The following is a 27,805-nucleotide window of genomic DNA, read 5'->3' as shown; positions in this document are numbered from 1 at the left end:
CGAAGCACGTCCCCTATCATAATAGGATGATAACCCCCGGGATTGTACTTTTCAAGTGACTCCGCGCCATCAATCCAGTTGTATTCAAAATGATGACCTCCCGCATGTTGTTGAATAAGAGGCGGCACTTGGTCGCGCGAGACAGGCCCCAGGCTTCCGAGCACGGAGAATGGACAGCGGACGTGATAAGAAAGTAGCGAAAATTACATATTGACCCATACTAAAGATTCGATATTTCATTTCATATTTCCGTAATATATGAGGCAGCCTCTGTTCTGCTTGCAAATGCCTCGCCTGAAACCATCTCAAGTTTCGTAATTATGTTGTTCGGGATAAAAATGTGACTTGTTGAGGGAATGAGAGGCGAAAGCGATCGGGTTCTACAAGTACATACCTATCATTCCCTCTTTCTTCGATGAGCCAATCCGGGTTTGCGTTCTCCTGAGATCAAGCTTCTCACCTTTTTTTGGTTCAATTATATGACAGGATTCGATGTGATATGTCTGCAGACAGTCGATCGTATGGGGTCTGCAAGTGTAGGGGGTAAGTCCAGAACCAATACTCCGTACTTACTGTCTATTTCGAGGAGAATTGACATGAACCATAGTTGTACTGCCTTGATCGCTTCCAGACTAACCGGCGATTTGACTCCTTCCACTTCCCCGGGGGATATTCTCTTCAGACTATAGAGGCAGATCCGACTCTATTAGGACGAAGAAGGTCATTCGTCATGGATCGAGATGGCATCGTCCTATGGCTAGGTAGCCTAAACTTTCTATCCATGACATCTGCACTGTCAGTCTGGCTATAAGAAAGAACACGACCCTTCGATTCATCAACCGCGATCAAACCCTGTCAACCTGTTAAAACCTGTTTCCAACTGTGGAGCAATGGCGAACGGTAGTTCAAGAACAGCAGACCCCAAAGAGCTGGGCTATTCGCATGAGAACCTACGCCATGTGGTGATCACTGCGACCAGCTTTGCTCTTGTGTTATCGACAGTATCGTTGATTTTACGATTGCTGTGTAGACAGATTACCAGGACCAAATGGTTTCTCGACGACTACTTGATGATCATAGCAGTGGTAAGTGCGTTGTAAGCCTCTTGCAAAACCTTGCTAACAATCGACTGCCTTTGAGATCTTTGAGTATGGGATATCTTTCGCGGGGGTCATCCGTAAGTAGCTGTTTATTTTATCCTTGACATGTACACCTACTAAGCTACCTTACAGTCCTGTATAATGGCCTTGGAATGCACATGCAATATGTAAATAACGAAGACCTGATTGTCTATCTCAAAGTATGGCCCCTGGAATCACTTACCGTGGCAAGATATACTAACCGATCAGGTCCTTTCTACTGGGACATTCCTCTACACCCTTTGCATCACTTTTGTCAAACTTTCAATCCTAGCGCTTTACAAACGCCTCTTCTCGATCCGGCCTATGGTCCTGAGCGTACACATTGTCGCAGCCATTGTCATCTTCTGGTGCTACGGCGTTTGTATAGTTGGTGCATTTATCTGTATTCCTCTGCGGAAATTATGGAGCCCTACTACTCCCGGCGGTTGCATCGATCTTGCAAAGTTTTACTACGGGCTACAAATCCCAAATATCGTGACGGACGCCCTGATTCTCGTGATGCCTATGCGTGTGGTGTGGAATCTACAAGTTCCCAAGGTGCAGAAGATCATGCTTTCGGGGGTTTTTATGCTGGGATTTTTGTATGTGTCTTTCATTTTCCTCTTCTTGATATTATCATGAGATTGTAACCGACTTTTTCTAGAACTCTCATCTTCGATATCATCCGCTTGGTTGCACTAGTTGAGCTCTCAAAAGCGGGCAACGACATCACATGTAAGTCTTGATATCATTATTGGGAAAAAGGGAAGAAAAAGCAGTTCTAATTAGCGCAGATAACCAAGTCCCAGCGAGTGTGTGGACATGCATTGAGCCTGCAGTTGGGATCACCGCCGCCTGCCTTTCTAATATGCGCCCGCTGTTCAAGTTCATTGCCGATCGCCTCAAAACTACCTTCCCGCGAGGATCAGCTCTCTGGCTAAGCAGTGAGGGAAGCAGCACTCGGCCGCTAAAAGGGCAGAACGGGATCCAATCAACAACTGTGGTCGAAGTACACAGCAAGACCTATGCAGCGGCTCGTGTTCCTGGTGGTGGACAGAGCTCGCGCCAATTTTCGTAAAGGTTCCTTTCTTGTAAATTGATTTCTTTCCCGGGTGTACTCTACATAGGGGTTTAGTCTGGATAGTAGTTAGCTGAGCGGCCGATACGATCTCACGTCATCAGGTGCAATCTTGTGTATTTCAGAACGAGAATCATTCACTTCAGCTTTGATATTCTTGAAAATGGGACTGGGAGTACCAAACTGCTGAAATACAAACCGACTACCCTGGCTTTGAACCACTTATTATTAGAATTGGGCTGATTCGGATGCTGACCTTGTAATATAGGCCCCATCGCCTAGTCGTGGCTATGGATCTGATTTCATTCTGACTGTCCCTCTCTCTTTCGAACATGAGGTACTTCATTGTACCCTGGGATTCCTGGTCTTGAAGATCATAGTCATAGTCATACGAACTGCTTTCGACAAATCAATTGCAAGATTTAGGACCCGTGCCCGGCTGAGATGCAACTTGCCAGTGAGCTGCAGAATGGGGGGTAAACGACAACCATTTATTGCGGCTGAAGGGAACGCCTGGTCTGCGCAAGGCTGGTGCGCGCCCCTCTATGACTGTCGGAAGAAAAAGGAATTCTTCAGCTCGTATTAGTTAACTATCCTTCGCTCTGCTTACTGTGACTGCATTGAGAATTTATTTTTAAGGAGATTTCCCGCACCAACATGGCAGTAGCAGCAGGAACAGAATGCGTTTGCTGTGAGGTGATTCACCATGCCAGATCCACATCCACACCAGCATCCCAATCCATTCCAAGAGCCAGAGCATGCCTCAGGGCAGCCACGTCGGCTGGTACTTTGCTTCGATGGAACTGGAAATCAGTATGAGGGAACCGAAAAGGACACCAACATTGTCAAGATCTATGAGATGCTTGAAAGACATATCCCCGGACAATACGCCTATTACCAACGTAAGTGAAACCCAGTTTAGTTGTTTAACTCCCATCCGGAATCCGACCAAACCAACTGACACCTGATGCAGCCGGCATAGGGACTCTGACTTACGTGAAAGGCTCAAGCTTTCGCTCGGGGGGATTCAGCTCCTGGGCCAAAATGAAAGCAGGGGTCAAAGCCCTCCTGGACCAAGCCATTGGCATGTCCTTCATCGACCATGTTATCGCGGGCTACAAGTTTATCATGCGTTACTACTCCACAGGCGACCATATCTACATTTTCGGGTTCTCGCGCGGCGCGTACACGGCACGCTTCCTCGCGGAAATGATCCACAACATTGGACTTCTCTCGCGCGGAAACGAAGAAATGGTCCCCTTTGCCTGGGAGACCTTTAGCCAGTTCCAGAGCTCCCGCGGGAACGTACCGCAGTCCCCCAAAGATCGCGATCTAGCACACTACATGCACAAGTTCAAGACGACTTTCTGCCGGCCCCAGGTGGGCGTTCACTTTCTCGGTCTCTTCGACTGCGTCAATAGTGTAGGGCAGTTTGAGATTCCCTTTTTCCGCCGGTCATACCGGTACATTGCCAGTCCTGCAGCGAAGCACATTCGCCACGCGGTTTCGATTCACGAGCGCCGGCTGAAATTTAAGCCTGCCTTGTTCCGCCTGGGAGATGACGAGAAACCGGCAGTCGATTTCAAGGAGGTCTGGTTTGCGGGCAACCACGGTGATGTGGGAGGAGGCTGGCATCTGCACCGCGGGCAGAAACATCTTCTTTCAGATATCCCGCTGAGCTGGATGATACAGGAGGTCCTGAATCTGCCTGGCTCGGAGAGTCAGCTCTCCTTTGTCACGACCAATGTGGAAAAAGTGGCCAGAAACGAAAGCCATTCCTTGTGTCGACACGAAGAGCCAGGGACCGATTCGTGGCGGAGGCAGCAGACAACGAACAAGCCGCATGACATGCTTCGGTTCGGCCACGGCGCAAAATCTGTATCTGTGTTGTTCTGGTGGATCCTAGGTACGTAGTGGTGGTTTCGTTCTTCCCTCTCGCTTTCATCTCGCTGCTTTACCTAGTACTGATCTTGTCTGCGGTCACAGAGGTCCTGCCAATAGCGAGCCGTCTGGAGCTCGAAAACGGAAAATGGGTTCCACGACGACTCCCACCGAATCTTGGGGCGGAGCGCGATCTTCCTGACGGAGCAACCATTCATCCTAGTGTCTTGGAGATGCGTGAAGCGGGGATCCTGGATGAGTTTCCGATCCCGAAACCTGGAGGGGACAACCCCAACTTACCTCCGAATATTGTCAATCGTGAGTGACTTGCTATAAAATTCCGACGAGGGGGTATTCGATGTAGTTCTAGTTTACTCTAGTATGTAATTAAACCTAGACAATGATATGAATGATTCTATATATACATCTTATCCATTAGTCTTCGTCCTGGATCACTAGTTTCCCCAGTGCCTCCACTTTTCGAGTCATGTTAACATCCGCTAGGGAGATCGGGCCAAATTCCTCAGGCCTGTGCTTTCTACAATGGAGAGTATAGTCATAGTTAGCATCCATGGATTTGTCGCGGAGATCAGAAAAAGTATCTCCCCACGCCGAGGGTTAAAGGCCGTTACAGCACCATTCATGTTCCTTAAACGCGAGAGCTATATAGCCAGCTTGATCATCTGCGGCAGGAATACATATCCAAGATTTACTACCATAGTGGCTATTCACTGAAAGATTGCCTCCGTGCAGGTTACTTTCAGTTTGTCTTTCCCAATCATGACTTTGTGGGAGTATGTCGTATTTCTCACCCCTAGCTCCCGTATCCAACAAAACGATCGGCTCTTTTGGATCCTGATCCTGATGAATGGAACCACGCCTGTTCAAAGATCTCAATGAGGGTTGCTCGATATTGGAGAAGACGAGCAAATATAGCTACCAGGTATGTAATATCGCCGGGTCGACATTGAAGAAAGATGAAGAAGGCTCCTATGACTTTTTAAGTTCATTGCACTCAGTACCTGTCATGAGGACCACCCGAGCATCAATTACAGACCATCGCGGAGACCAGATCCGGCTTTAATCTCTATTGCAGCAAGTCCGAGATGACACCGGAGAGACAAAACGGGTTCCTATTGGTCAGATACAACGGGCCGAAGTCAGCGGGCCGATGGTGGGACCGTGCACAGACCCACTGCTTATTATTCAGCATTAGCCCTTAGTTAACTAGTTAACTATCTTAAACTGAATGAAATTTGTCTTTTAAGCACATGGGAGACACACAGCAAGCTACAAACATTCAGACACCATTACGGTATTCAGCAATGGCAGGCGACGCATCTTCCGACTTGCCTGGTCCAGGCCGCCTGGCTCTTACGATGCTTGCTCTCTTCTTCTCCTTCATTTCTGGTGTCCTCCTGAGCTCCACGCAACAATTCACCAAGACACTTCGACAGGGAGGTGGATCGGGTATCAAATCCTGGCTGGCGCATTGACCGGATTTATCTCGCAAATCCCCATCATGGCCAATGCAGCGTGTGTGGAATGACACTCTTTTTCCCAGCTGCTTGGTGGTTCATTCTCCGGCACGCACAGGCATTGGGTAGCCCTGATGTGACTGACGAAAAGGATCAGAGCCATGCGGAGTCTGATTCGAAGTCCATTGTGGATTTCTTCAAGGTTGGAGTGCATTTCCATTCATTTGGCGATGTTGCCTCAAGAGTGTTTATTGGCATCAACAAACACGGGGGATTTTTTCATCAAAGATTTTTCGCTATCTTGTTATATACAGAGTAGTCTAGTGTATACTTTAGGTAGTTATTAGATAGGCCTTAATAATTGCACACTAGAATTTTCTATCCTGCTTTTTTGGGCTAATCTCTGCCAGTTCTGTCTCACATATACGTATATGTATATATACATAAACTATCCCTAGCGGAACACTGACGACACACAAGGAAATAAAACAACACAACAACAACACCCTTGCCAGAAACCTGATTGCCTTTTGTTCTTGATCCGGTGAACCCCAACCCAACAACCTTCGTCAGAAAGATAGGCGAAGGTTGTTTTCAATCATTGCCGCGGGCGGCACAGAGAAACATCACACCAAGTATGACCCCTTCTCTCATCGTAGCTTAGTCCCCATTTGTTGCTCTGTAGCAGGCAGGCAGGCAGTTATACAGAGTAAGCTAGGATTATTCGCGCAGCCAGCGGGTGCTCGAGTCCTGCATTTTTCAGATCCGAGAAGATACCAAGCAAGCCTATGAGGATGGCGATGGTGTCGTTCCGCTGCCCGAGGGAAAATGAAGGAAATTTTTGCGAGGGTGGTATTGTATTTGTATTTGTCTCTGCTAACGTTGGTGCAAGGTATTTTTTTTTCATTCCCTTGGTGGGTGTGATTGTGGTAGGTAGTAATAAAAAAAATCCCACACTCTCGCCTTGTATTGGAGCTAGTCGGAGTTAGATGGTATGGTATGGTATATACATCCTTGAGGAACGTGATGCACCGGACTCCTCTGGGGCTTTTGGAGGTCAAGTCAACGACAGTGTGTCAAGGACGAACTCTGCTCTTCGTGGCTGGCAGAGTTTGTGTTGAGATGGAGGTATGATAAACGGTAGTAAGGATTCAGTTTGGTAAAGACCAAATGAGATGGGTTGCTTAAGATACTTTTGTATGGTGATGATGGGATGAATAGAAGGGCGAAGTAGTGGTGAAGCAATCCTGAATATGACGGCTTTTAGAAGGTTCTAACATCCCAACCTGATATACTCATCATATATATCAGTAAAAAGGTCTTTAATGTGTTAGGTAGTGTAAGTCAAGGGGAGATGGAGGGCCAGCCAGCTTTTATAATAGTAATATTTCTCCTCAGGTGAATAAATGATATTCTAAGTTGATTTACTAGGGATGTGTTTCATTCACAATTCATTTATATCAAGCTATGATGAATGATTATCTTTATAGTTAAATTCACTCTATATCTATCTATATATTTCAGCCCGAGACATAGCTCAGTCACTGACCTGTGGTCCATTGATTCACCATGCAGCCTGTGACCTGAAAATCCACCTCGTCACGGTCATGGACAGGTTCAGGCATTGGCTGGTCGAAGAAATCAAAGATGTAAGTGGTAAGATCAAGGGGATACAAAGTTTCTCTAGTGTTCTAAAGATTGAAAGTCATAGTGCAACAACTCACTAGTGAAGACAAAGATATATACATAGAAAGATAGAAAGATAGAAATACCCAACTCCTTATCCAAACACCATAAATGCCATGCCATGCCATGCCATGCCCATATCTACTCACCCTGAACAGATTCCTCAGGAGCGTAGTGTACGGGATCCATCGGTGTTTCCACATCTCGCCGTACACGGGCATCCCGAAACATCCAGTGAAGATTCCGTTGTCGTAATTGTCTCATGTACTGTTTTTGGTCGAATGTCATTTCGCGGTCTTTTTCGTCGACGAAGCCATTTGTAGCAATGAAGTGGATGGAGTATCCCATGAGCACGCAGCAGACGCAGCCGGTGATGACGAGGAAGATGATGAGGGAATCGGCGAGGACCATTGTGTCTTCTAGGTTATTAGTAAGGAGAGACAATGGATCGAATATACTCACTTGATAATTCATACAATAGAGACAATATAGAGTATATAGAGAGAGTAAGTATAGAGAGAGAATGTATAGAGAGAGAATGTATAGAGAGAGAATGTATAGAGAGAGAAAGAGAAAGAGACAGATGTCCGTACATTTATAGAGAGGAAATCTAAATAAAGCTCTTCTTTCTGCCTCTTTTCTCTGCCTGAAAAGTCGGTGTTTTCAAATCTATAGACGCAGTTCGCCGAAACCGGAATAGCGCGAGAGCCCATGACGTCATTAGCGAGCGGACCAATCACAGCCCGCGGATTCCGTATAAGAGGCCCCCAAACCTCCCAAAGTCTCGACGAGTTTTGCTCCAAACTAATTTCACTGTCGACGTATCATAACGAGAGACTGGAGTAAGTAGTTAGGTATGGTATGAGTCGGTGGATTGTCTAAGCCTTTTGTGGAGGTAGCGTTTCAGCGTTGCGACCCTAACTAACTACTAGCTGACTTTTTTTTAGAAATGGAGAGAGCTAAGACCGGATCCATTGTCTTACACATCCAGGTACAGGAAGCTTAGCACAGTTAGGTACTCGTCTATGGATCTATACATCTAGCCCTGATGCAGTATAGTTAAGGGCAAAGGAGCGTATGAAGCGCCCAGGATAGTTCTATTCAAAATAACCAGGGAAAAGCCAGTTCATCTTTTCCCGCGCCTCCGGGCTCCAGTTGGTCTGCGCAGTGCTGAGCCCGAACTTGACCGATCCCGCGTAGTGCTTCGCCTGGACCAGATCCGAGTTGTGGTCCGCCGCCAGTTCGTCAAGAACAGCAGTGACAAAGTGCTTGGCGTTCACCGCGTTGGACTTCATGTTGCCCATCACCATTTCAACGGTGACATCGGCCGTAGACTCATGCCAGCAATCATAGTCGGTGGACATGCAGATCATCTGGTACGCGATTTCAGCTTCGCGTGCGAGCTTGGCCTCGGGTAGGCAGGACATGTTGATTACGCTGCCACCCCAAGAGCGGTAGAGGTTGCTCTCCGCACGGGTGGAGAACTGAGGTCCCTCTGGGAAGAGTAAGTATACCAACCACCAATCAAACCATTGTCAAAATGTATGGAAAGGGAAAAAAAAAAAAAAAAAAAAAAAAACCTACCCATGCAAATCAGAGTGCCACGGTCATGCAACTTCACACCCTCTCCTTCCAAACTGTGTCCGCAAGCTCTCACCACCTTGGCGACACCCTCGTCAAAGGGATCTCCAAAGGGAACATGCACGACCACTCCCTTTTCAAAGAAGGTAAAGGGCCGGATACCCTTGGTGCGGTCGATGACCTGGTCGGGAACGACGAAATCGCGGGGCTTGATCTCCTCCTGCAAGCTGCCGACAGCGGAGAAGGCAATGATGGTGCGCACACCGATCGAGCGCAGAGCCGCGATGTTGGCGCGGGCAGGGACTTCATGAGGCGCGATCTGGTGGTGCGATCCGTGGCGGCTGAGGAAGGCAATCGCGACGGTCTTGTTGTTATGAGAGCACTGGTGGTGCAGGATCGTGATCGGCGAGGAGGGCTCGCCCCATGGGGTGGAGATGGAGAGCGACGCAACCTGAGTGAAGCCAGGAAGTTCGCGGAGACCCGTTCCACCGATGACGGCGATGCGGACGGGTTCTGTACAGGAAAAGGCCCTTTCATCAGTCCTCCTCCTGAATGAGGGGGTCGCTAGTGATACTCACCCGCGTACTCGGATGGAAGGACAGCCATTCTTCGGGCGAGTTGTTTGGCAGATTCGATTCTCCCGGAGTGGTCGGGTCGTAGTACGAGTAGAAAGAAAGCGAAGAGAGGGTCCTTTCAGCATCCACCGGGGAGTGAGTGAGTGAGTGTCCTTAAGATGAATCAAGTCATGTAACTTTTATATTCAGCGTAGAAAATCTCCGGAGCGGGGTTGAGGTTGCGCCCGATTGGGTAATCCGCTTATCGCCAGCCCACGTGTGATGGTCCTGAGGCATCCATGTCATTTTATATTTTTGTGGGCAACTTCACTTTGCAACAAAACAGTCCCTGAAGCTATTTGAATGCTTTTCCTGATGCTAACACTAACTATACTGCTCTACTCGATGCTTCCCCACTCAAGCTTGCATCGTCTCCCCCATCTTCGCGCTTTTTATACCCATGGGCCCCAAAAAAGTTCATCTGGGCCTCCATAAACTTCGTGGGAAGAGTCGTCCCCCCTTCATATTTCAAGTATTCCAACGTCGAGGACATCGCCGGGAGGTAATGGTCAGAGTCGATTCCAGCCATGATGACTTTCTTCAGAGAATGGAAGTTCCTCTCCAACTCTACCGCGACTGTATCGATGAACTTCATGTTCTTCAAAGTCCGGTTCTTGGAGAGGACCGGCTGCAACAGATCCGCGATGCCCTCGGACCGGATGATACAGCCCGCGCGCCAAATTTGGAGGCATTTTCCCAAGTCGATGTTCCAACCTTCATCCTCGGAACCGTGGGCGATCAGCTCCAGACCTTGACAGAAAGAGGCCAGGAATGAAGCGTACACTGCTCGGCGCAGATGCTCGACAAATTCCTTCTCGTCTGGCATTTCCCGCATCAGTGAAGGACTCGGAATGCGTAGTTTCTTGGCCGCCTCTAAACGCTCCTCCTGGTTGCCGTTGGCGATACGTAGATAATGCGCCGCAGCGAGCGTGGGAGCAGATATATGTCGCGAGGCCGATTCCGTGATCGACCAGTACGGGGTGCCCTCAGTATTGTCATAATCTTGAATCACTTCATCGAGGACATCGTCCAGAACATATTCATGATACCCACCCATTGCCGTGTCGCCTCGGCTGTCTCCTTCGCGCGATTTCTTGGTGCGCAGCATATCAGCCCCGATTTCCAGCAGGTAGTTATTCCGCAGCTCCCCGTCCTTATTCCACTCGTCAAATGCATCCGCAATCCTTTCGTAATCGAACCCCCGCCCGTAATGAAGCAGAGACCACGCCTCCGCAAGCGTCGACAACATGCCACCCTCAATCCCATTATGAACCATCTTCACAAAATGCCCCGACCCGCCGGGCCCAATCCTCGCCACGCAAGGAAGCCCCGTCGCGGCATCCTTCGCAGCGTATAGTTCCAGCAGCGGCATGAGGATCTCCAGCGCCCTCTCATCCCCCCCAGGAGACAAACTCGGACCCCGTCGCGCCGCCCGATACCCCCCGGACACCCCCATTCCAACCCAGTAAACCCCGATCCGCGCACACTCGATCTGCCTCCGCTCTGTGCGGCGGTAATCCTCACTGCCCGCGTCGAGAATGACATCCCCATACCGCAGCCCATCGCCGCTCTCCATCTTCATCAGCATGCCCAGTACCGAATCCGCCGGGGATCCATGCGTCATCGAGAACAGGAACACTTTCCTCTCGCCGCCCTGGCCTTTGAGACTCGCCACGAACTCGCGCATATCGTCGTACCCCGCGACTCGACCTAGATACCCGGCGGTTTTCGAGACGCGGCTGATATTCTTCCCATCCACGTCCCAAACGGAGACATCCAGTCCTAGCTCTGCAAAGGCGAGCGCCATCATGGACCCCATGTTCCCGGCTCCAACGATGCCGATGCGCTTGAATCTCTGCAACGTCTCTTCTCTGGAGAGCGAGAGCGAGAGCGACATGGTGAAGTTTTTTTTTTTTTTTAAATTTTTTTTCCTTTCTTAAAGTTAAACCGATCACTCTCGAGTCAACCCGCGATATGAATTGATAATTGCAATATGCGTGAAGCTTCGCGTGCCTGGTTTTCTCCTTTCAGCGGATACACCGACCAGATCGAGAGAAAAACGAAGGAAGACAGATGAAAATACAAACGTCCGTCAAGGGAACAGGGAACGGTTACATCATTCGTACGATATAGCCTTGCTCCTTTTTTTTTTTCATATAGCCTTTCAAGTCTATCACTCTATTTCTCGTTCCAGACTGCAGCGGGAAAGTGGTTGTCTGATCCTTGTGCGGAGTGGTAGATAGTACATACAGGTTAACCTTATTGGTACGTGACATCACGACATGGACAGGGCTTAGTTACTGTCTGTCTGGGGAAACTTTGCAGATCGGGTTGATTTGATTACATACGTTTCGATAGAGAGAGGGTTGCTTTGAAGGGTCTTTTGGTATTTTTATCCTATTTAATTGTGGTGGGAGAGGTGCTTCGTACAAATGAGAGGAGGGCTTTGACTTAACCCCTGAGATACCAGTAGAAGCCACGAGAGAAATAATATAGCATCTAGTCATTTGTTGACTTTTGTCTTCGAAGAACATAAATAAAATAAAACAAACGCCGGATCAAGATGCAATTTATAAACAAATGGCTAACCCCAGAAAATACAGGGAATAATTGGCTCAGAACAACACCTCTTCATACCGTACCCATATTTCATACTCGCTATTCATTGCTAGGATAGACGACCTTGGGGGTTGGCAAGAACTCCTCCTTGATCGAGCGCAAGCTGACGAAGCGAGAGAGAAGGTTTCCGCTGCCAGCTTTATCGTTTGTGCCACTGGCGCGCGCACCGCCGAAGGGCTGCTGTCCGACAACAGCTCCAGTGCTCTTGCAGTTGATGTAGAAGTTACCGGCTGTGTTGCGGAGGGCATCATCGGCGAATCTGAGGGCTTCCCGGTCTTGGGCGAAAACTGAGCCCGTCAGGCCGTATTCGCCTGTAGAGTCGATCTTCTCGCAGATGGCGGAAAAATCAGCGTCGGTGGCATCGTTGTAGCTGTGGATGACAAGAATGGGGCCGAAGAGTTCTCGAGAAAGAAGAAGATGGTCGGGATTGGAGGTGCGATAAACCGTGGGCTGGATGTACCATCCCTGGGAGGAGTCGTAGGTGCCTCCGGCCAGGAGCTCGAGCTCGGGGTCCTTCTTAGCGTCCTCAATGACCTGGCTCAGCTTGTTGAAGGAGGCTTCGTGGATGACAGGGCCGCAGAAGTTGGTGAAGTCGGTAGGAGCACCAACTTTCAGGCTCCTAGTTTCTGCCACAACCTGCTCCACGAATTGATCGGCGATAGAGGCGGCCACATATACGCGGGACGTGGCACTGCACTTCTGACCCTGGAATTCGAAGGCGCCACGGACTGTCTGGACGGCAGCGTTGCGAATATCGGCCGACTTATGGACGAGATGGAAGTTCTTGCCACCAGTCTCTCCAACGATGCGAGGATAGCTGCGATACTTGCCGGCCGCAACACCGGTAGCGATCTGGCCATACAGACTGCGGAACACACCAGTGCTGCCGGTGAAGTGGAGGGCGGCAAATTCAGGGTGATCGAGGACGGTCTTGGTAACCTCCTCCGCCTCTCCAGGAACAAATTGGATAACATTCTTGGGTAAACCAGCCTCCAAGAGGATTTGGTGAACCAGCCAGTTAGAAGCGATGGCGGATGGAGAAGGCTTCCAGACGACCACGTTCCCCATCAGTGCAGGAGCACCAGCCAGATTACCTCCAATTGCAGTAAAGTTGAAAGGACTAATAGCGTAGACGAATCCCTCCAATGGGCGGTATTCAACGCGACTATCTCCGTTAGTTATATTTCCATTCCGAGTGGAAAAGCAACTCACTTCCAAACACCAGGCGCATTGTGCACTGGCTGCTGAGCATAGAGCTCCTCTGCATACTTGACTCCAAAACGGAAAAAGTCGCACAGCTCAGCCGCGGAGTCGATTTCTGCCTGCCAGGCATTCTTACCCTGGCCATGCATCGTCAGGGCCATGATGTCATAACGGTACTTTGTCGCAATCAGGTCAGCCGCCTTCAGGAAGATGCTGGCGCGATCTGCGAAAGAGGTAGAAGCCCACGATTTCCGGGCTTCAAGGGCGGACCCAATGGCAGCCTGGACATCTGCAGCGGTAGCGTTGGAGTAAGTAGCCACGGGGGCGTGGGAGGCAGGGTTTGATTGTGTCAACGACTGAGAAGCTTTGATCTGGCACCACTAAGTCAGGATACCTTCTCTTGATAGCTCCATGCGACCATCGCTCTTCACTTACTTCCTTTCCTGCAATAACGAGTGGGATGCTGAGGGGCGAAGTCTGCTGTATTCTAGCAAGGGCATCTTCGAGACCCTTCCTGTCGGGAGATCCAGGGGCGTAGTGTTTCTGCGGAAATTAGTGAAAAAGGGTTCCAAATCAAGGAATAACAGAGCATCTCTCACGTTGGGTTCATTGTCAATGCGAGGGACTTTGAAGGTGGCATATGAGCAGGTTCTCGTTCGCGACAAGACCGCAGAGATGGGGGTTTTAGCTACCCTCGCGCGGAGAAGCAACGAAGATTGCATGCTGAATGGGTGTTTCTGAATCGTTATGAAGGTTACGACACTGTTGACAGCACAACCCGGATCCAAAGCTGATTGCTCGAGTTGCTCAGAGAGATGAGAAAGAGAGAAGTGGGAGCCAACGACGCAGGTATGCAAGGTGTATGCGGGGAAGCTCCCGTGATTTAACGACACGGTTATCGACGGAGGCAAAACAATCGAATAAAGCTATGGAGATAGGAGTGTTTTCATATCCACAATCGTGATCTCTTGACAGAATGATTCGTATAATTAGGGGAGGTGTCCCAGTGCCATCTCCATCTGCATTTTTAGTGTCGTCAAGATTCCGGGTCTCTGCCGGGTGGGACAACAGCAACCGGGCCGGATCCCCAATTGACTATTTCAGTGCAAATGGCTTACTTCTCCAATGGCGACTTAATGGATAGAATAGAAAACAATGCCCGGGGCCTTAGAAAACAGCAAATAGTGGTATTCATATCGATCTATATACACATTTGACTCTACGCAACCCACCACCAAACCCGCTCCAGCCAGTTCCGGGGCTCACGCTCCAGGTCATTCTCGCAAAGTCGGTCAATTTCCTCCTTGTTCGAGAAGATGTCGATCTCCGACACTTTTATCATCCACGGGGTTCGATACCAGATCTTATGCCCGACGTAGAGAACAACGAAAATCGCAATGCCGATGTAAGAGACCAGGAAGTCCGAGGCGCTGAACCGGCCAGGGAAGAAGACAGCATATCCGTTGGTGATGGTCAAGAGGGTGACAAGGAAGATTACATAGTAAGAACCCCATGGCTGCAGAGGCGTTTTAAAGGGGAGCACGTCTAGCATGCCGTGAAATTCAATCGCCTTTCGGAATCGCTACAGCTCTGTTAGTCCGGTCGATTCCAAGACAAAAAACACCTGTCTAGAGACAAAGAATAAAGGAAGAACACATACAATATAGGTGATTGCGATGAGGATCCAGTTGATAAAGCCCCCCACAGTGGTAATGTTGGTGAACCAGTAGAAAACTTGGGCTCCGGAGCTGGAGAGGTTCAGAAAGGCGAGCATTCCAACCACCCATGTGACGAGAACAGCTACATAGGGGACACCATTGCGGTTACAGCGCAGGAAGATTTTAGGAGCCTGGTCCTCTCCAGCAAGAGAGTACAGAGTCCTGGAACCAGCGTAACACCAAGCATTACCGGACGACCAGGCGGAGATTAGAATAGCGGCATTCACGACATGGTTCAGTCCCCCGATACCTGCGTTCTGAATAGCAATGACAAATGGACTGGCGCCAGCCCCAGAGCTTCCGCTTGCAACTCCAGAGAGAAGATCGGGATCGTTGTAAGCCACAGTAACACCGATGACCAAGCTTCCCAGAATATAGAAGGCGAAGACACGATAGATGAACCTCTTTGTGGCCTTGGGAATATTCCGACGAGGGGCTTCGACTTCACCGGCCGCAGTTGTGATCAGCTCCGGGGAGAAAATGAAGGAGAATCCAGATTTAATGAAAGCGGTCCAGAAGCCCAGAAACTTGCCAGTGTTTCCGCCAACCAGGTAGGGTTTGAAGGCACCTGGCTCGTTCCAGTAGCGAAATCCTAAACGGTCATGGTTGGGACCTCCACCAAAGAACAGCACAACACCCAGGATAATCAGGCCAATAATGGCGAGAATTTTTAGGGTAGCAAACCAGAACTCTGCTTCTCCATACCATGACACCGCGAAGATATTGAGGGCCAAAATCACTGGAGACTGTTAGGGCCGACTTTTCATCTGAATGATGTGATAGGCAAGATCGGAGCATACCAAGAAGCACAATCGTGATCCACACTCCGACGTTGACAGACGTAGTCCAGTATTCAATGATCAAACCGGCAGCGGTGACTTCAGTGGCTAACAGCATCGAGAAGGAATACCTATCGATGTTAGATATTGAGTCTTCAAAATGGAGGACTGTGAAGCTCTACCAGTAATTATATCCTAGAACGAGTCAGCCCGGTCTATTCATCTCCTAAATTAGAATAGACAGAAAGTAGGGAAGACATACCAGCAGCAAAACCGATCGTGGGCTCAGTGAAGCGGCCGATCAAATAAGGAACCGAAACCCCGCGGATAGGCAAGTAGGTGGTCATTTCGCCTAAAACGTTCATCACGAACCAGACAATCGATGACATACAGATATAGCTCATAAACAACGGCGCTACCAAAGATATCAGTCTTCAACTTATCACAACCTTCACCACTCAGTCATCGTCTCCAACCATGCATCAAGGCACTCACCAGGACCAACCAAAGACAGAGTCGAGCCGGAACCCACGAAAAGACCCGTGCCAACACAGCCTCCAATGGCAATCAGTTGCAGTTGTCGCGATGACAAACCACGCTTTGTGACCATATTGGCAGACATGCTGTCTTCCACAACCTTGGAGTCTCCATATTCATAGGAATCTGACAGAGTCGTCTCAACCCGACCCTCCTCCATACTCTTAACCGACGGAGAACTCATCATGGGCGAGAAGAGTCAAGACAGCACGGGGAAGTCAGGACGGGGAAGCGGCCAAAATCACCATGAAGTGGAGGTTTCAGTGTAAAAATCCATCCAAAGCGGACAGTCCCCAGATTTGCTGAGTCAATAGACCGCGATAGCTTATCCTTTCCAGCGCGAGATAAAATTTACACATGGAAATAATGGAATGCGTTGTGGGAAAGATTTCCAGAAGACTAACCCTATTGGCAGGGGAAAATCTGTGGGGTTCCTCAGGCTCATCAGACCTAGGAATAGTGGAATGTACTACCTTTTTTGCAGGTGGAAATGTCCGAACCCCGAGTATCTTCCCCATGATGGACAGATGGAAGCCTCAGAAAGGATTGAAACATAGGCGAATCAATTTTTTTGTTTCCTCCGAGCGGCGTTGAGGTATGCTTAAGCTTGGGATTTGAGGATTTGGCGTGGCTACGGGAGGACTAGCAGTAGTTTTTGCACGGGAAATCCTAGATCTCCGCCACCATGAGATGAGGTCGTTCTGCACTTCATTCCATCTTAATATCTCCAATTCTAATATCCCGGGGTAGAATCCATTTCGAGGGAATCCTACGCGAACCTGGGGTTTTCTCTGCAGCCTTTTGAAACCAGTAACAACTTGCAGAAGATGAATCTTGCCTCAGGCTCTGCAGTGACTAATGGAAATTTCATCCAAGAAAATTGTTTGGTAAGAAATTGACTAAACGGCTTGGCATAGATTCCTGCCGGATCCACTTTTTGACACTGTAGAATCTAATTGGATGTAGATTGTTTATCGTTGTGGGGCAGTGGAGCTCCCGCCTTGTTTCAATTCAAGTTTTAATCACGCTAGCGTGTATTGGGGCTAGTGTGATAGGTTTCGCTTGAACACGGTAGGTGCCTGATAACTCAGGCAACACCCATTTTTCCTGCTGTTCAGCTGGAGTCGGTGGAATGAAAGGCGGAGCAGAACACAGTCAGCTCATAGCAGGAATTGTCAGCGGGTGTGAGATAAGCGGAATCCCAAATAACTAAGAGATTTGATTCGAGCGTCACACTCCCCGCGTGATCTCCGCTGGGTGACACCGGCCCGGTCACAAGGTTCCCTCTGCCAGTGGGGACGAGTCAACACCGGCCCGTGAACCGGTGGGTTTCTACCTGGAGTAAGGTATCTATCTATATGCCAGTCCCTCTTTCTCTCGTGAATGGTGCTGGTCACCTTATAGAATAATACTATTACTCACAGAAATCTTAAATATTCGTCTAGCGCCAGTGGAGCGGAACGACGAGCAGCTATCAGTAGATCCATCTGGGCTGTATTTTCCATTCAAGATCCAATCTTCTCAATTTCACAAACAGTACTCCAGTTGCCGGTGACCAGCTTGACAGTACCTAATGGTAATTCCCCAGCGGAGGTTAACTGCAAAGTACCCAGTACTTGCCCGGCGTAGTACAGCCATTTGCCGGTCCAAGGCGGCTTCCACCGGCTACTCTTAACCGTCATACATACATTCTATTCCAAGTCATTCATCGCCCATCTCTCTCTCTCTCTCTCTCTCTCTCTCTTATAGCTTTAAAATATTCTTAGCTGTTCACGATCCTTAACTTCCACCAAGATCTCCCCAAGATACTTTCTCTCTCGATCAACCATGAAGGCTGTCACCCGCCGCCCAGTGCGGATGCTATCTAACATGTCGCCGCCGCGTTATCGAACCGCAAGATACGTCAGCCGTACCAGCAATGCGAAGTCATCACTTTCCGCGACTCCTCCTACAAACGGCCTGTGGCAGCAGGTTCCTCCGTCTCCCAAAAAGGACACTCTATCACCATTAGCAAAGCTGCCTCTTTCCTCTGTTCTGCGATCATTAATGATCCTTTCTATCTCCTCTTCCACGATCTTGCTGAAGCCTTGTATCTATACACTTTCAATCCTTGCGCATCCCAAGACTCCTTTGCTGGATGTTGCAAAGAACCCTCTTTTGAATCTTCTCGTCAAACACACCCTCTACAAGCAGTTCAACGCCGGGGAAAACAAACTGGAAGTCCAGCGCTCTATCCAGGGCATCAAAAAGCTTGGATATCGTGGTGTTCTCCTTGGTTATGCCCGGGAGGTTTTGGTTGGCGAAAGCAACACCGACCCCCACAACGAGAAGGCAGGACGACAGGAAATCCAGATGTGGCTGGATGGAACGCTCCAGACCGTCGACATGGCTCAGGAAGGTGATTTTGTGGCCCTAAAGTAGGTTTCCTTCCGGGCATTTTTTTTTCCAGCTTAATTCCATTGACTAACTTGAACAAAGGTTTACCGGAATGGGTACCCAGGTACTTCATTACCTGCAGCACAAGGATGCCCCATCGCCATTTATGGACCAGGCAATCAAGCAAGTCTGTGACCTTGCCATCTCACGCAATGTGCGACTGCTGGTAGATGCGGAAGAGCAGGCAGTGCAACCAGGAATCGAAGAGTGGACCATGAAGTACCAGAAGTACTGCAACTCCAGAACCCCTGGTCGGGCTGTTTTCTACAACACCTACCAAGCTTACCTGTGCTCGACCCCGATCACGCTTGCCAGGCATCTGGAGATTTCCCGCCAGGAAGGTTACACCCTAGGTGTCAAGCTCGTCCGTGGAGCATACTTGAAGACTGAACCTCGTCACTTGATCTGGGCCAAGAAGGAAGAGACCGACTCATGTTATGATGGTGTTGTGGAGGCGCTTCTGACCCGCAAGTATAATAATATGCTGAAATCTGCTTCCACCGAGCATACGACAGACCTTCCCCCAGTTAACGTCATCATCGCTACGCACAACCGGGATTCCGTTCGCAAGGCACATGCTCTTCGCCTTCAGCAAGCTAACCAGGGAGAAACCCTGGGTGTGGATCTTAGCTATGCTCAGCTGCAAGGAATGGCAGATGAGGTCAGCTGCGAGCTGTTGCAGGGATTCCAGGACGCGGAGCCCTCTGCCAAACAAACCACAGAACCTCCAAACGTTTACAAGCTCCTCACATGGGGCTCTGTCAAGGAATGTATGGGGTTCCTACTACGACGCGCTGTGGAGAACACGGAGGCAGTCAGTCGCACCAAGCAGTCGCAGGAAGCCATGCTCGGCGAGTTGAAGCGCAGAACTCTTCACGCTGTCGGTCTTGGAAACTGACTCGGGCATTGGAAATGTGCGTTTGGTTCTTAACTTTCCTTCTGAGCGTTTCTTCATCCTGCAGGATTTTGGGGTTTCGGCATTTTTGGCGGTTTGATTCCCTCTTTTGTTTTACGAGCGTAGATGCATATAGATAGCCTCAACAGAGTTATGATAATGACATCCAATAATTCAAAATTCTCATCCCATCCAGCGATGGTCAAACATCGCACCCAGACTTGGACGGAATCAGTTAATCGAATTAGTCGTCTGTTTCATCCTGGTACTTTAACTGGATCCTGACGCATTAGCCGTTATCAACCACCCCCACTATCCATATACATATATAACACCAGTTCCGCCGCTATCAGGTCCTATCCCACCACACAACTCTGAAGCCACCATGCATCTCCTACCAGAGCCAGCCGTTGCCCAGATCTTAAGACAGCTAACTCAGGAACAATGTCACGAGTTCCTAGCCACTCTAGACGAAACTCTTGCCACTGTATCCGCACAGTCAACTGCCCTGGAGTCCGAGCGACTGGTGCACCAGCCCCTCCGCACCGCCATCACCACCAAAGATGAGAACCTATCCCTCTTCATGCCCGTCTCGAACACCGCCAGCACTAGCGTCAAAGTCGTAACGGCGTCCAAAACCCATGGCATCATCGGCGTTATTAACATTTTCTCGCCGGAGGGGAAACTGCTAGGCCTTCTCAGTGCCGCAGAGATCACTGCTTTCCGCACCGCCCTCGCCATCATGTCATTGTTCGTCCGCTGCGCATCCCTACGGAAGGAGAATATCGTTATCTTCGGCTCCGGGCGACAAGCAGAATGGCATGCTCGACTTGCCCTCCTGCTGGTTCCTGGCCAGATCCGGAAGATCACCTTCGTCAACCGAGGTCGCAAGCGACTGAACGAGCTACAGAGGGACGTAATTGACGATTTAAGACGATCCCATCCCGACGTTACGATGGTTACTTTGGCCAAGGAGGACACGGAAGACTACGAGGAGCAACTCCGATCCGAACTCCGCTCGTGCGAGGTCATCTTCAGCTGCACGCCGTCGACGGAGCCTAACTTTCCCTATGCTTATCTCCAGCCGTTCAAGGCGAGGTTCATCTCCCTAATTGGGTCGTATCGACCTTATATGCGGGAGATTGATTCCGAAACCCTGCTTTCTGGGGGCGATAAGATCTATGTGGACTCGAGGGAGGCTTGCTTGGAGGAATCCGGGGAACTTATCCGGGCGCAGGTCAAGGAAGACCAGTTGATTGAGCTTGGGGAGTTATATCAGACGCTTGGGAAGTCCGAGCCGATCAAGGTGCCGGAGGGGTGTAACGTGGTGTTGAAGTGTGTAGGGATGGGGATTATGGATTTGGTGACTGGAAAGAAGTTGTTGGAGATGGGGAAGGAAAAAGGCATTGGTATGGAGGTTGATGGATTCTAGAATATATGTTGATTGTATATATCTATCCATACATATATATGTATATATATATATATTTTGGCTGGTCCAAGGAGAGGACATGGGGACATCCGAGGCCGAAATTCAGCACCACGATAGAGCGTAAAGCATAGAATGAATAGAACTGGCAACAATTCCCCGAGACCAAAATATAATCCTTCGAAAAAGAGAGAAAAAAAAAAGAAAAAAAAGTAGATAGTTGGAAATGAGGAAAAAGCCTTCTTCGATTCGGATAAAAAATCCTCACCTCCTCACCCCAAAAGAACTTGCATCTTATTCACTCCTGAATCTATCCCTTCTCTCCCCCTTTCCTCCGATCTCCCGTTTTCTTTACAATGCCACCGGACTTCCTCCACCCCCCCTGATCTCCCACTATCATGGACAAGGGCCCATCAACTCCCCCTGGTCTGGGCCACCAGAAACGACCCCGCGTTTCGGAGGAGAACCGCAAAAGAGCGGTGCGAGCGTGAGTGACCACCCATCATGCAATACTTTCTTCCCCCCCCTCGGGGTTTTCCGTTCTTGGGGGTCTCAGATTGGATTATGGCAAGCTGGGTTTATGATCGTGATACTTATTTTCTGTAGTTGTGATGGGTGTCGCCGAGTGAAAGAGAAATGCGAAGGAGGCGTGCCCTGCCGTCGATGCCTCCGTTATCGTCGCCAGTGTGTCTTCACCCACCCCGAGCATGCGGAGAAGCTCGCGCGATCCTCGTCAGTCTCGTAAGTCCATACTGATTTCATAACGAAAGAGAGAGAGAGAGAGAGAGAGAGCGAATGTAGTGGTGCATCAGTGCTTATATAGGAATCGTCGACGTTAGGATCCTGGAACGAACCGCCGCACGCAGTCGCCATGATATGCTCGAGTCGGAGCGCATCCGCTACATGGAATGCATTTTACAGCACTATGTCCCGAATATCTCGTTTGATATCCAGTCGCTCCGGAAGACTGCGGAGGAATTGAAGAATAAGCATCGTGGTTCGGAGTCGGAAGGACGGCCCTCGATTCAGCTTGATAGTGAGGATCTCGAGGATCTGGCTATTGAGGATGAGGATTTTACGATTAAGGCGCTGCCTGATAATACGACGCGTATGTTTTCTGCTTTGCTCCTGTGGTTCTTTTTGACCTCTTTCAACCCCCCAGAGCATTATTGCAGAGAGCGCGAGTCTGATGAGTCTCTAGAATATTCCGGCGAATTTTCCTATTTGAACTTTTCTATGAAGATCCGAAAAAAGATTGATGAATGGATGAAAGCGGCGACACCGGAGGTATGCTCAGCTTTCCTATGCTCTATGGATTGTGCTGATTGTTCCAGGCGTCGACCGAAGCAGAACCGTACGAAGAGCGATGGCGTGCGACACAGTTACAATCAGGCTCGGCTGTGGTATCGGCATCGGTCACTTGTCTTCCTCCTCGCTTTGTCGCAGATTTCTTAGTACAGATCTTTTTCAAGTATGCGCAAACCAACAACTTTTACGTGGAAGAGGATTGGCTGCGAGAAAAGCTCAACACTTGTTACACAAACCCCGGAAGTCTCTCCTGTAACGATGCCGGCTCTGTCTGCGCTATACTGATGGTTCTTGCTATTGGAACACAGTTCGCCCACATGGAATCGGCTCCTCCGGTAAATCGCTTGTCGGTCAACTCATCAAATCCGGATGATCACGGTTTCTCAGAGGATGAGGTTGGCCTTACGTTTTACCAGTTTGCTTCGAAACTTGTCCCAGATATCATTGCTGCAGCATCTATACGGAGCGTCCAGGCATGCCTGTTGATCGGGACATATCTACTACCCTTGGACACCTCCGGTCTTTGCTACACCTACTTGGGTCTGGCTCTCAAGATGGCTATTCAGAATGGCATGCATCGGAAGTACTGCGGAGAGGGACTTCCGGCTCATGTCATTGAAGTTCGGAACAGAGTATTCTGGACGGCGTACACCATCGAAAAGTAAGGATCTATTTGTCCCCGATCAGGACTACCTGCTAATACTTTAATTCCAGGCGTGTTAGCATTCTCCATGGACGGCCAGTCTCTCTATCAGAGACAGATGTGGATGCTGCCTTGCCCGTGGATTTCCCGGGATTGATGCCATCGGGGCAAGTATCGAACCATACTAATATGGTTGCACTGATTACATTGACTCTGAAATTAGGGGAAGTGGTGAATGAAATGTATGTAACCTGTCAATTCCCTTCCCGAAAACATTGCTGACGAAAATACCCAGCTCGGTCCTCCGGAGATCTCGAAAAGGCCAGCAACAGGATTGCCTTGAAAGATTTCTCAATTTGCGAAAGCATTTAGTAGACTGGTGGACTACATTGCCTGAAGAAACCGTCTGTCGAGACCTCAACCCAGCTGGTCCCCTATTCCGACCCAATGTCCATCTAAAGCTAGATTATTGCCTGACTAGAATCTTCCTTGGACGGCCATTCCTGTTTAGTACCATGAAGGGATTCTCTTTACCCACCACCTTCCAAGGCTCACCGTTCAAGACGCCATCGGGTGTCTCGAAAAACCGCTCAACTCTTGTCACGGACTGCGTCGAAGCTGCTCTCGAAATCGTTGATATCTGCCGTCTGCTCCGTGACGAGACAGGTCTTGCGCGCGCATCCTTCACCGAGTTCAGCTCTTGCCGTGCTGCTCTGTTGGTAATCTTGGCCCAAAGCTTGACAAAGCGCACAGAGAGGCTTCGCGAAGCTTTGCAGAAGGGCATGGCCTTGATCAAGATCATGTCGATGGGAGTTGGATCGGCCAGGTCTGCCGTGAGCGTGATTGAGGCACTCGAAAGGGCGATTTCCCGTCTCGAGGAGTGTAGTGAGTCGCAAGCTTCAGGTCACTCCGGATCTATTGAGTCGGCCTACGACCGTTTTAAAAACTGGGAAATGCTATGGAAAACAGGGCCCATCTCCCCGCAAACGCACACTTTCCCAGAGCAATTCCCACCTGGTGTAAATGGAATGCAACCGGTCTCCCTCACATCCGCCGCCGCCGCCGCCACCGCAGCAGCAACAACAACAACCACAGCAACAACTGGCCCCTCTAATGGCCACGATCAAATGGAAACTACAGTTCTACCGAACGGAAATACATCCACATCTCCCGATTTCCTCATGTCCCATACATTATCACAGATGCCGCATATCGGCTACGACCAATTTGTGTCGACTCTGCCCCAGGAACTTGGTGAATTTACCGCCATTCCTTGCTTCGAGGCTGACCCGCAGAATCTTTCTGGGGATATAAAGCCGGACACAGGATGGATGCAGTTTATGAGTGAGTGAGCGAGTGAGAGATTGCTCTGCTCATTGACTAGCCAGGAAATCACAATACATTATTTTACGATTGTCGTCCATAGCGTGATGTTTAGCTGTCGACATTAGCATTAGCGGTGTTTATATCATTTTTCGATTTTCGGGACTGACTGGGGAATTATGTAGGAGGATATTTGTGAACCAGCTAGCTGAAGATACATACCTCCTAGATACTGTCTATTTAATCTTTTGGATTACTTGCAATGAATGGGGATATAAGATATATAATCATGATAGGATCCGATTCGCTTTATACACCAGGTTTGTTTTGTTTTTTTTTTCCCACCCTCACTTAGAATGCAAAATTATCTTAGTCAAACACAACCTTCTTTCCTGAGAATGAAGTCGTGGATTTCTGCTCTTTGGCCTTCCGGGCTGCCTCCCATGAAGGATGCAATGGCTTGTCATCCTGGGGTTTCTTGTCCGCACCGCCAAACCCACCACGCTGTGTATTGTCTCTGCGTTGGACTAGGTTGCTTCCTGTGCCCACGGGACCTCCTCGCCCTGCGCCAAATCTCCCCCCTCTTCCTCTTCCTCTATCTCCATCGCCGGTGGCTCCCTTGCGGGCATCCCAGCCGTTATCTCGGCTATTCCTGCCCTTGGTTTTCTGCTGTTTCAGGTGGTTTGCCCCAGACCCGTACTTCTTCTCCCAGAGTGCACGGCGCGCCTGCTGGCCCATTCGGTTCTTACGCTGCGCTGGTTTCTCCACGTGGTCGATGTCTTCTGCTTCGGACTCGGAACCGGACCAATACCCGCCCATCGTGAGCGATGGGAGGAAGGTTGTGCTTGTGGCTGGCGCGGAAGATGCTTTCTGGGCGCTGGGTTTAGACTTTTGTTTTTTGGAGGGTGGCGAGTCCGAGAGTTCAGGTGAAGGGGAGAGAGAGATGGACATCGAGCGGCGAGGACGGGCGTTCGAGTTGGCGGCGAGAGCTATACTGCTGTCTGAGTGGTTGTTGTTGTCGTTGTTGTCATCGTCGTCGTCTTCAGAATCCGAGGCCAGTCGAGCATCGAACTGTGCATAGTCTTCTTCTCCATCACCCATACTCTCCAAATCATCCATGTCGACGTCGTGTCTAGCCAGGTCTGCTGCGTGTTCGGGTTCCGCTTCGGGCTCGAGTTCCTCATCCGACTTGTTGCTGGGGGCTTTCCGCTGAGGCACGGGCTTTTCACTCTTTGCATTGCCCTTTTTCGAGTCCTTGGTCTTTTTCTTCACGTCCTGGCCGTTGCTCGTTGACGGTGCTTCCACTCCCAGTAGACTTCGGATCCCATCCATGACCCCAGGGAAGACATTTTGCACCGGGTTGGATTTATACAGTCGTGCCGTAACGTTGGCTTCCGCTGTACTCCGCGGACCCTCGACGGATATTCTCTTCCCTTCCTGAAACTTCACAAACGCAGGCGCCTCAGCAATCCGCTTTGTTTTCGCAAGCTGCTTGAACAGATATTTTACCGCGGTGGCGGTAGGATCGAGAGTCTAGTCCAGTGACAACCGTCCGGCTCGGTCAGTAACGAAAGCTTTTCCTGATCCCTAGCAATTCCCGTAACATTCAATCCCCCAAAAAGAATACATAGGGGAGAAAAGTAAAAAAAAAAAAAAAAAGCAACAAACCTTCACCACCTTAATCTCCTCCTCTATGCGCTTCAACGTCTCTTCTTTCCCTTCGCTCTTGGCTGCCTTTTCCCTCCGACCGAGTTTCTGTCTTTCGAATACACGGGCATTCTTGAGTGCCCGTGAGAGCGCAATCACCCCGAACTCGAATTTCTGGGTTAACCGGGTAGTCTGGAGATAGAGCGCGGCGTCTTGCGGGGATGGTGACGAGCGCGATGCTGGGCGGTCGGCAAGGTCTGATAGTTTCCGCTTGGGCATTTTGAGCCTTGTTTATTTTGGAGGCCTTGGGGGTATTTCTTTCGGGTTCGAGAAACGAAGGGAAACGTTGGAGCTGGAAGGTGGAGTGAGTGAGTGAGTGAGTGAGTGGATGATGGATCGGCGGAGATGGTTTTTTTTTTTTTTTTTTTTTTTTTTTTTCCCTTCGGGACGTTTTGCGCGTGCCAAGAATTTCAGGTATATCTAACCAGGTGTTTTGATTCGTATTTCTCACACTTAAGTAATCCGTCTCTTATGGTGATGATTATGGATACAGTGCGTTTAACCTGGTTTATTCACTACTATGGTATACCATGATGTAAGTTGTGGTATATATCCAAGTTCGGAGAGGTGTACGAAGAGCAACCGGATAGATTCCATCTAACCTAGACACGGCGGTATGTACATACAGAACCAGGAAAGCATAAAAAAAGAGAATAACGGGTACATGAGATTTCTATTTCTTTTCCTCCTCCTTCGGCTCAGGCTTGGGGGTCGGCAGTTTGAACTATTCCGGTCAGTCAGCGCTTTTCCTCAATACTCGGATCCGAGGAGAGATAACATACCGACTCGGGGGTCCTATCGTCACCACTGCCAACAGGCTCCCAGGAAGTAGTTCCTCCTTCGAAGTTTCGGAAGGCCTGGGTAAGCTCCAGAGGCTCAATGACAATGCGCTTCTTCTCCTCGTCATATCGTAGTTCGGTGTAACCGGTCAAGGGGAAGTCCTTGCGGAGCGGGTGGCCGTCGAAACCGTAATCGGTCATGATACGGCGGAGATCGGGGTGGCCCGAGAAAAACACACCAAACATATCATACACCTCCCGCTCGTACCACAGAGCTCCCTCGAACAGACCGGTCACACTGGGAACGGGGCTAGCCTCATCGGCGTAGGTCTTAACCCTGATACGGGAGTTGTAGCGGACACTAAGCATGTTGTAAACGACCTCGAAACGTTGGTCCCGCGTAGGATAGTCGACTGCAGTGATATCGGAGATTTGCGTGAATTCGGCAGCGGTGTGGTACTTCAGGAAGCTCATCACGGGAATGACACCGGAGGGGGGAACGTAGATGCAAAGCTCATCCTTCCACACGGAGAATTGCTGAACATATTTGGGAAGGCAGGACATGATATACTGGCCGTAGGTGTGCAGACCTTCGGCTTTGTCCTGGTATTTATCGGCAGGGTTGACGATGGGAGCACGGAGGGCACCCTCGGCTACAAAGAAACCCAGTCAGTCAGTCAATTCATCAAAAACACACTCCAAAGTCCGGTCTGGTCCATTGCATAGACCTCGATAGACGTACGAGGACGCTCAGCCTGGCGCATGTTGGGAGGCTCCGTGGTACTTGTCGACGCCTTCGCGGCATACTGCAGAGGGGTGGAAGAGAAGGGTCGGCAATTGCGGGAGGTCCGGGCAACTGACGCCAGCGAGCGGCCAGTGCCTAGCCGCATCAAGGAGCGAGCAGAGGCCATGGTGAGTGCAGCAATTGCGGAGCAGACGGGGAGGGCAATTGAAGGGTGGAAGGAGACGGCGGGCAGGACGAGAGGTTGT

The 27,805-nt window shown here is 49.7% G+C and overlaps 12 protein-coding genes across 12 annotated transcripts; 5 read left to right on the top strand and 7 right to left on the bottom strand.

Annotated features, from left to right (window-relative positions):
• Nucleotides 1-926: 926 nt before the first annotated feature.
• Nucleotides 927-2,004, top strand: P175DRAFT_0422674 (uncharacterized protein; the record flags this gene model as incomplete). Its single annotated transcript, XM_040893110.1, has 6 exons — nt 927-1,085; nt 1,141-1,177; nt 1,233-1,300; nt 1,350-1,723; nt 1,786-1,856; nt 1,916-2,004. Coding segments are annotated over 6 exons (798 nt in total), but the record flags the coding sequence as incomplete, so codon positions are not given.
• Nucleotides 2,005-2,467: 463 nt separating this feature from the next.
• Nucleotides 2,468-4,477, top strand: P175DRAFT_0553348 (T6SS phospholipase effector Tle1-like catalytic domain-containing protein). The gene is made up of 3 exons (XM_040900481.1): nt 2,468-3,101; nt 3,173-4,105; nt 4,186-4,477. Exons 1-3 carry the CDS (start codon nt 2,906-2,908, stop codon nt 4,404-4,406), a joined length of 1,350 nt encoding a protein of 449 aa, XP_040755451.1. The 5' UTR covers nt 2,468-2,905; the 3' UTR covers nt 4,407-4,477.
• A 38-nt stretch (nt 4,478-4,515) lies between these two features.
• Nucleotides 4,516-5,485, bottom strand: P175DRAFT_0527514 (uncharacterized protein; the record flags this gene model as incomplete). The annotated part of the gene is made up of 5 exons (XM_040899527.1): nt 4,516-4,609; nt 4,718-4,894; nt 4,959-5,070; nt 5,138-5,213; nt 5,387-5,485. 5 exons carry the CDS (start codon nt 5,483-5,485, stop codon nt 4,516-4,518), a joined length of 558 nt encoding a protein of 185 aa, XP_040755450.1.
• Nucleotides 5,486-7,262: 1,777 nt separating this feature from the next.
• Nucleotides 7,263-8,045, bottom strand: P175DRAFT_017943 (uncharacterized protein). Its single transcript, XM_040892518.1, has 2 exons — nt 7,707-8,045; nt 7,263-7,660 (listed from the first exon to the last, which is right to left on the bottom strand). Exons 1-2 carry the CDS (start codon nt 7,837-7,839, stop codon nt 7,386-7,388), a joined length of 408 nt encoding a protein of 135 aa, XP_040755449.1. The 5' UTR covers nt 7,840-8,045; the 3' UTR covers nt 7,263-7,385.
• A 296-nt stretch (nt 8,046-8,341) lies between these two features.
• On the bottom strand, nt 8,342-11,336 carry P175DRAFT_0505787 (6-phosphogluconate dehydrogenase, decarboxylating; the record flags this gene model as incomplete). The annotated part of the gene is made up of 5 exons (XM_040898136.1): nt 8,342-8,739; nt 8,829-9,338; nt 9,412-9,552; nt 9,797-10,942; nt 10,964-11,336. The coding sequence occupies 5 exons, from the start codon at nt 11,334-11,336 to the stop codon at nt 8,342-8,344; spliced, it is 2,568 nt and encodes an 855-aa protein (XP_040755448.1).
• Nucleotides 11,337-12,097: 761 nt separating this feature from the next.
• Nucleotides 12,098-13,983, bottom strand: prnC (delta-1-pyrroline-5-carboxylate dehydrogenase prnC; the record flags this gene model as incomplete). The annotated part of the gene is made up of 4 exons (XM_040893158.1): nt 12,098-13,223; nt 13,271-13,632; nt 13,697-13,804; nt 13,861-13,983. 4 exons carry the CDS (start codon nt 13,981-13,983, stop codon nt 12,098-12,100), a joined length of 1,719 nt encoding a protein of 572 aa, XP_040755447.1.
• Nucleotides 13,984-14,110: 127 nt separating this feature from the next.
• On the bottom strand, nt 14,111-16,479 carry P175DRAFT_0537614 (uncharacterized protein; the record flags this gene model as incomplete). The annotated part of the gene is made up of 6 exons (XM_040900324.1): nt 14,111-14,843; nt 14,922-15,718; nt 15,780-15,889; nt 15,941-15,953; nt 16,021-16,173; nt 16,254-16,479. The coding sequence occupies 6 exons, from the start codon at nt 16,477-16,479 to the stop codon at nt 14,481-14,483; spliced, it is 1,662 nt and encodes a 553-aa protein (XP_040755446.1). The 3' UTR covers nt 14,111-14,480.
• A 1,643-nt stretch (nt 16,480-18,122) lies between these two features.
• On the top strand, nt 18,123-19,629 carry P175DRAFT_0527509 (proline dehydrogenase family protein; the record flags this gene model as incomplete). The annotated part of the gene is made up of 2 exons (XM_040899526.1): nt 18,123-18,712; nt 18,774-19,629. 2 exons carry the CDS (start codon nt 18,123-18,125, stop codon nt 19,627-19,629), a joined length of 1,446 nt encoding a protein of 481 aa, XP_040755445.1.
• Nucleotides 19,630-20,011: 382 nt separating this feature from the next.
• Nucleotides 20,012-21,058, top strand: P175DRAFT_0527508 (putative proline utilization protein PrnX; the record flags this gene model as incomplete). The annotated part of the gene is made up of 1 exon (XM_040899525.1): nt 20,012-21,058. The coding sequence occupies one exon, from the start codon at nt 20,012-20,014 to the stop codon at nt 21,056-21,058; it is 1,047 nt and encodes a 348-aa protein (XP_040755444.1).
• Nucleotides 21,059-21,422: 364 nt separating this feature from the next.
• P175DRAFT_0469659 (Zn(II)2Cys6 transcription factor) lies at nt 21,423-24,621 on the top strand. Its single transcript, XM_040895011.1, has 7 exons — nt 21,423-21,542; nt 21,662-21,796; nt 21,895-22,163; nt 22,257-22,342; nt 22,390-23,024; nt 23,078-23,248; nt 23,302-24,621. The coding sequence occupies exons 1-7, from the start codon at nt 21,454-21,456 to the stop codon at nt 24,356-24,358; spliced, it is 2,442 nt and encodes an 813-aa protein (XP_040755443.1). The 5' UTR covers nt 21,423-21,453; the 3' UTR covers nt 24,359-24,621.
• On the bottom strand, nt 24,609-26,363 carry P175DRAFT_0520032 (BUD22 family protein). Its single transcript, XM_040899136.1, has 2 exons — nt 25,998-26,363; nt 24,609-25,862 (listed from the first exon to the last, which is right to left on the bottom strand). The coding sequence occupies exons 1-2, from the start codon at nt 26,253-26,255 to the stop codon at nt 24,699-24,701; spliced, it is 1,422 nt and encodes a 473-aa protein (XP_040755442.1). The 5' UTR covers nt 26,256-26,363; the 3' UTR covers nt 24,609-24,698.
• Nucleotides 26,364-26,694: 331 nt separating this feature from the next.
• P175DRAFT_0497165 (complex I 30 kDa subunit family protein) lies at nt 26,695-27,790 on the bottom strand. The gene is made up of 2 exons (XM_040896220.1): nt 27,558-27,790; nt 26,695-27,468 (listed from the first exon to the last, which is right to left on the bottom strand). The coding sequence occupies exons 1-2, from the start codon at nt 27,724-27,726 to the stop codon at nt 26,774-26,776; spliced, it is 864 nt and encodes a 287-aa protein (XP_040755441.1). The 5' UTR covers nt 27,727-27,790; the 3' UTR covers nt 26,695-26,773.
• Nucleotides 27,791-27,805: the final 15 nt, after the last annotated feature.

The sequence above is a fragment of the Aspergillus ochraceoroseus genome (assembly GCF_002846915.1).
Source record: "Aspergillus ochraceoroseus IBT 24754 chromosome Unknown P175scaffold_1, whole genome shotgun sequence".
Taxonomy (NCBI): Eukaryota; Fungi; Ascomycota; class Eurotiomycetes; order Eurotiales; family Aspergillaceae; genus Aspergillus; species Aspergillus ochraceoroseus.
Note: the sequence above shows the minus strand (reverse complement) of the source record. Positions and strands in the feature narration are given on the sequence as shown.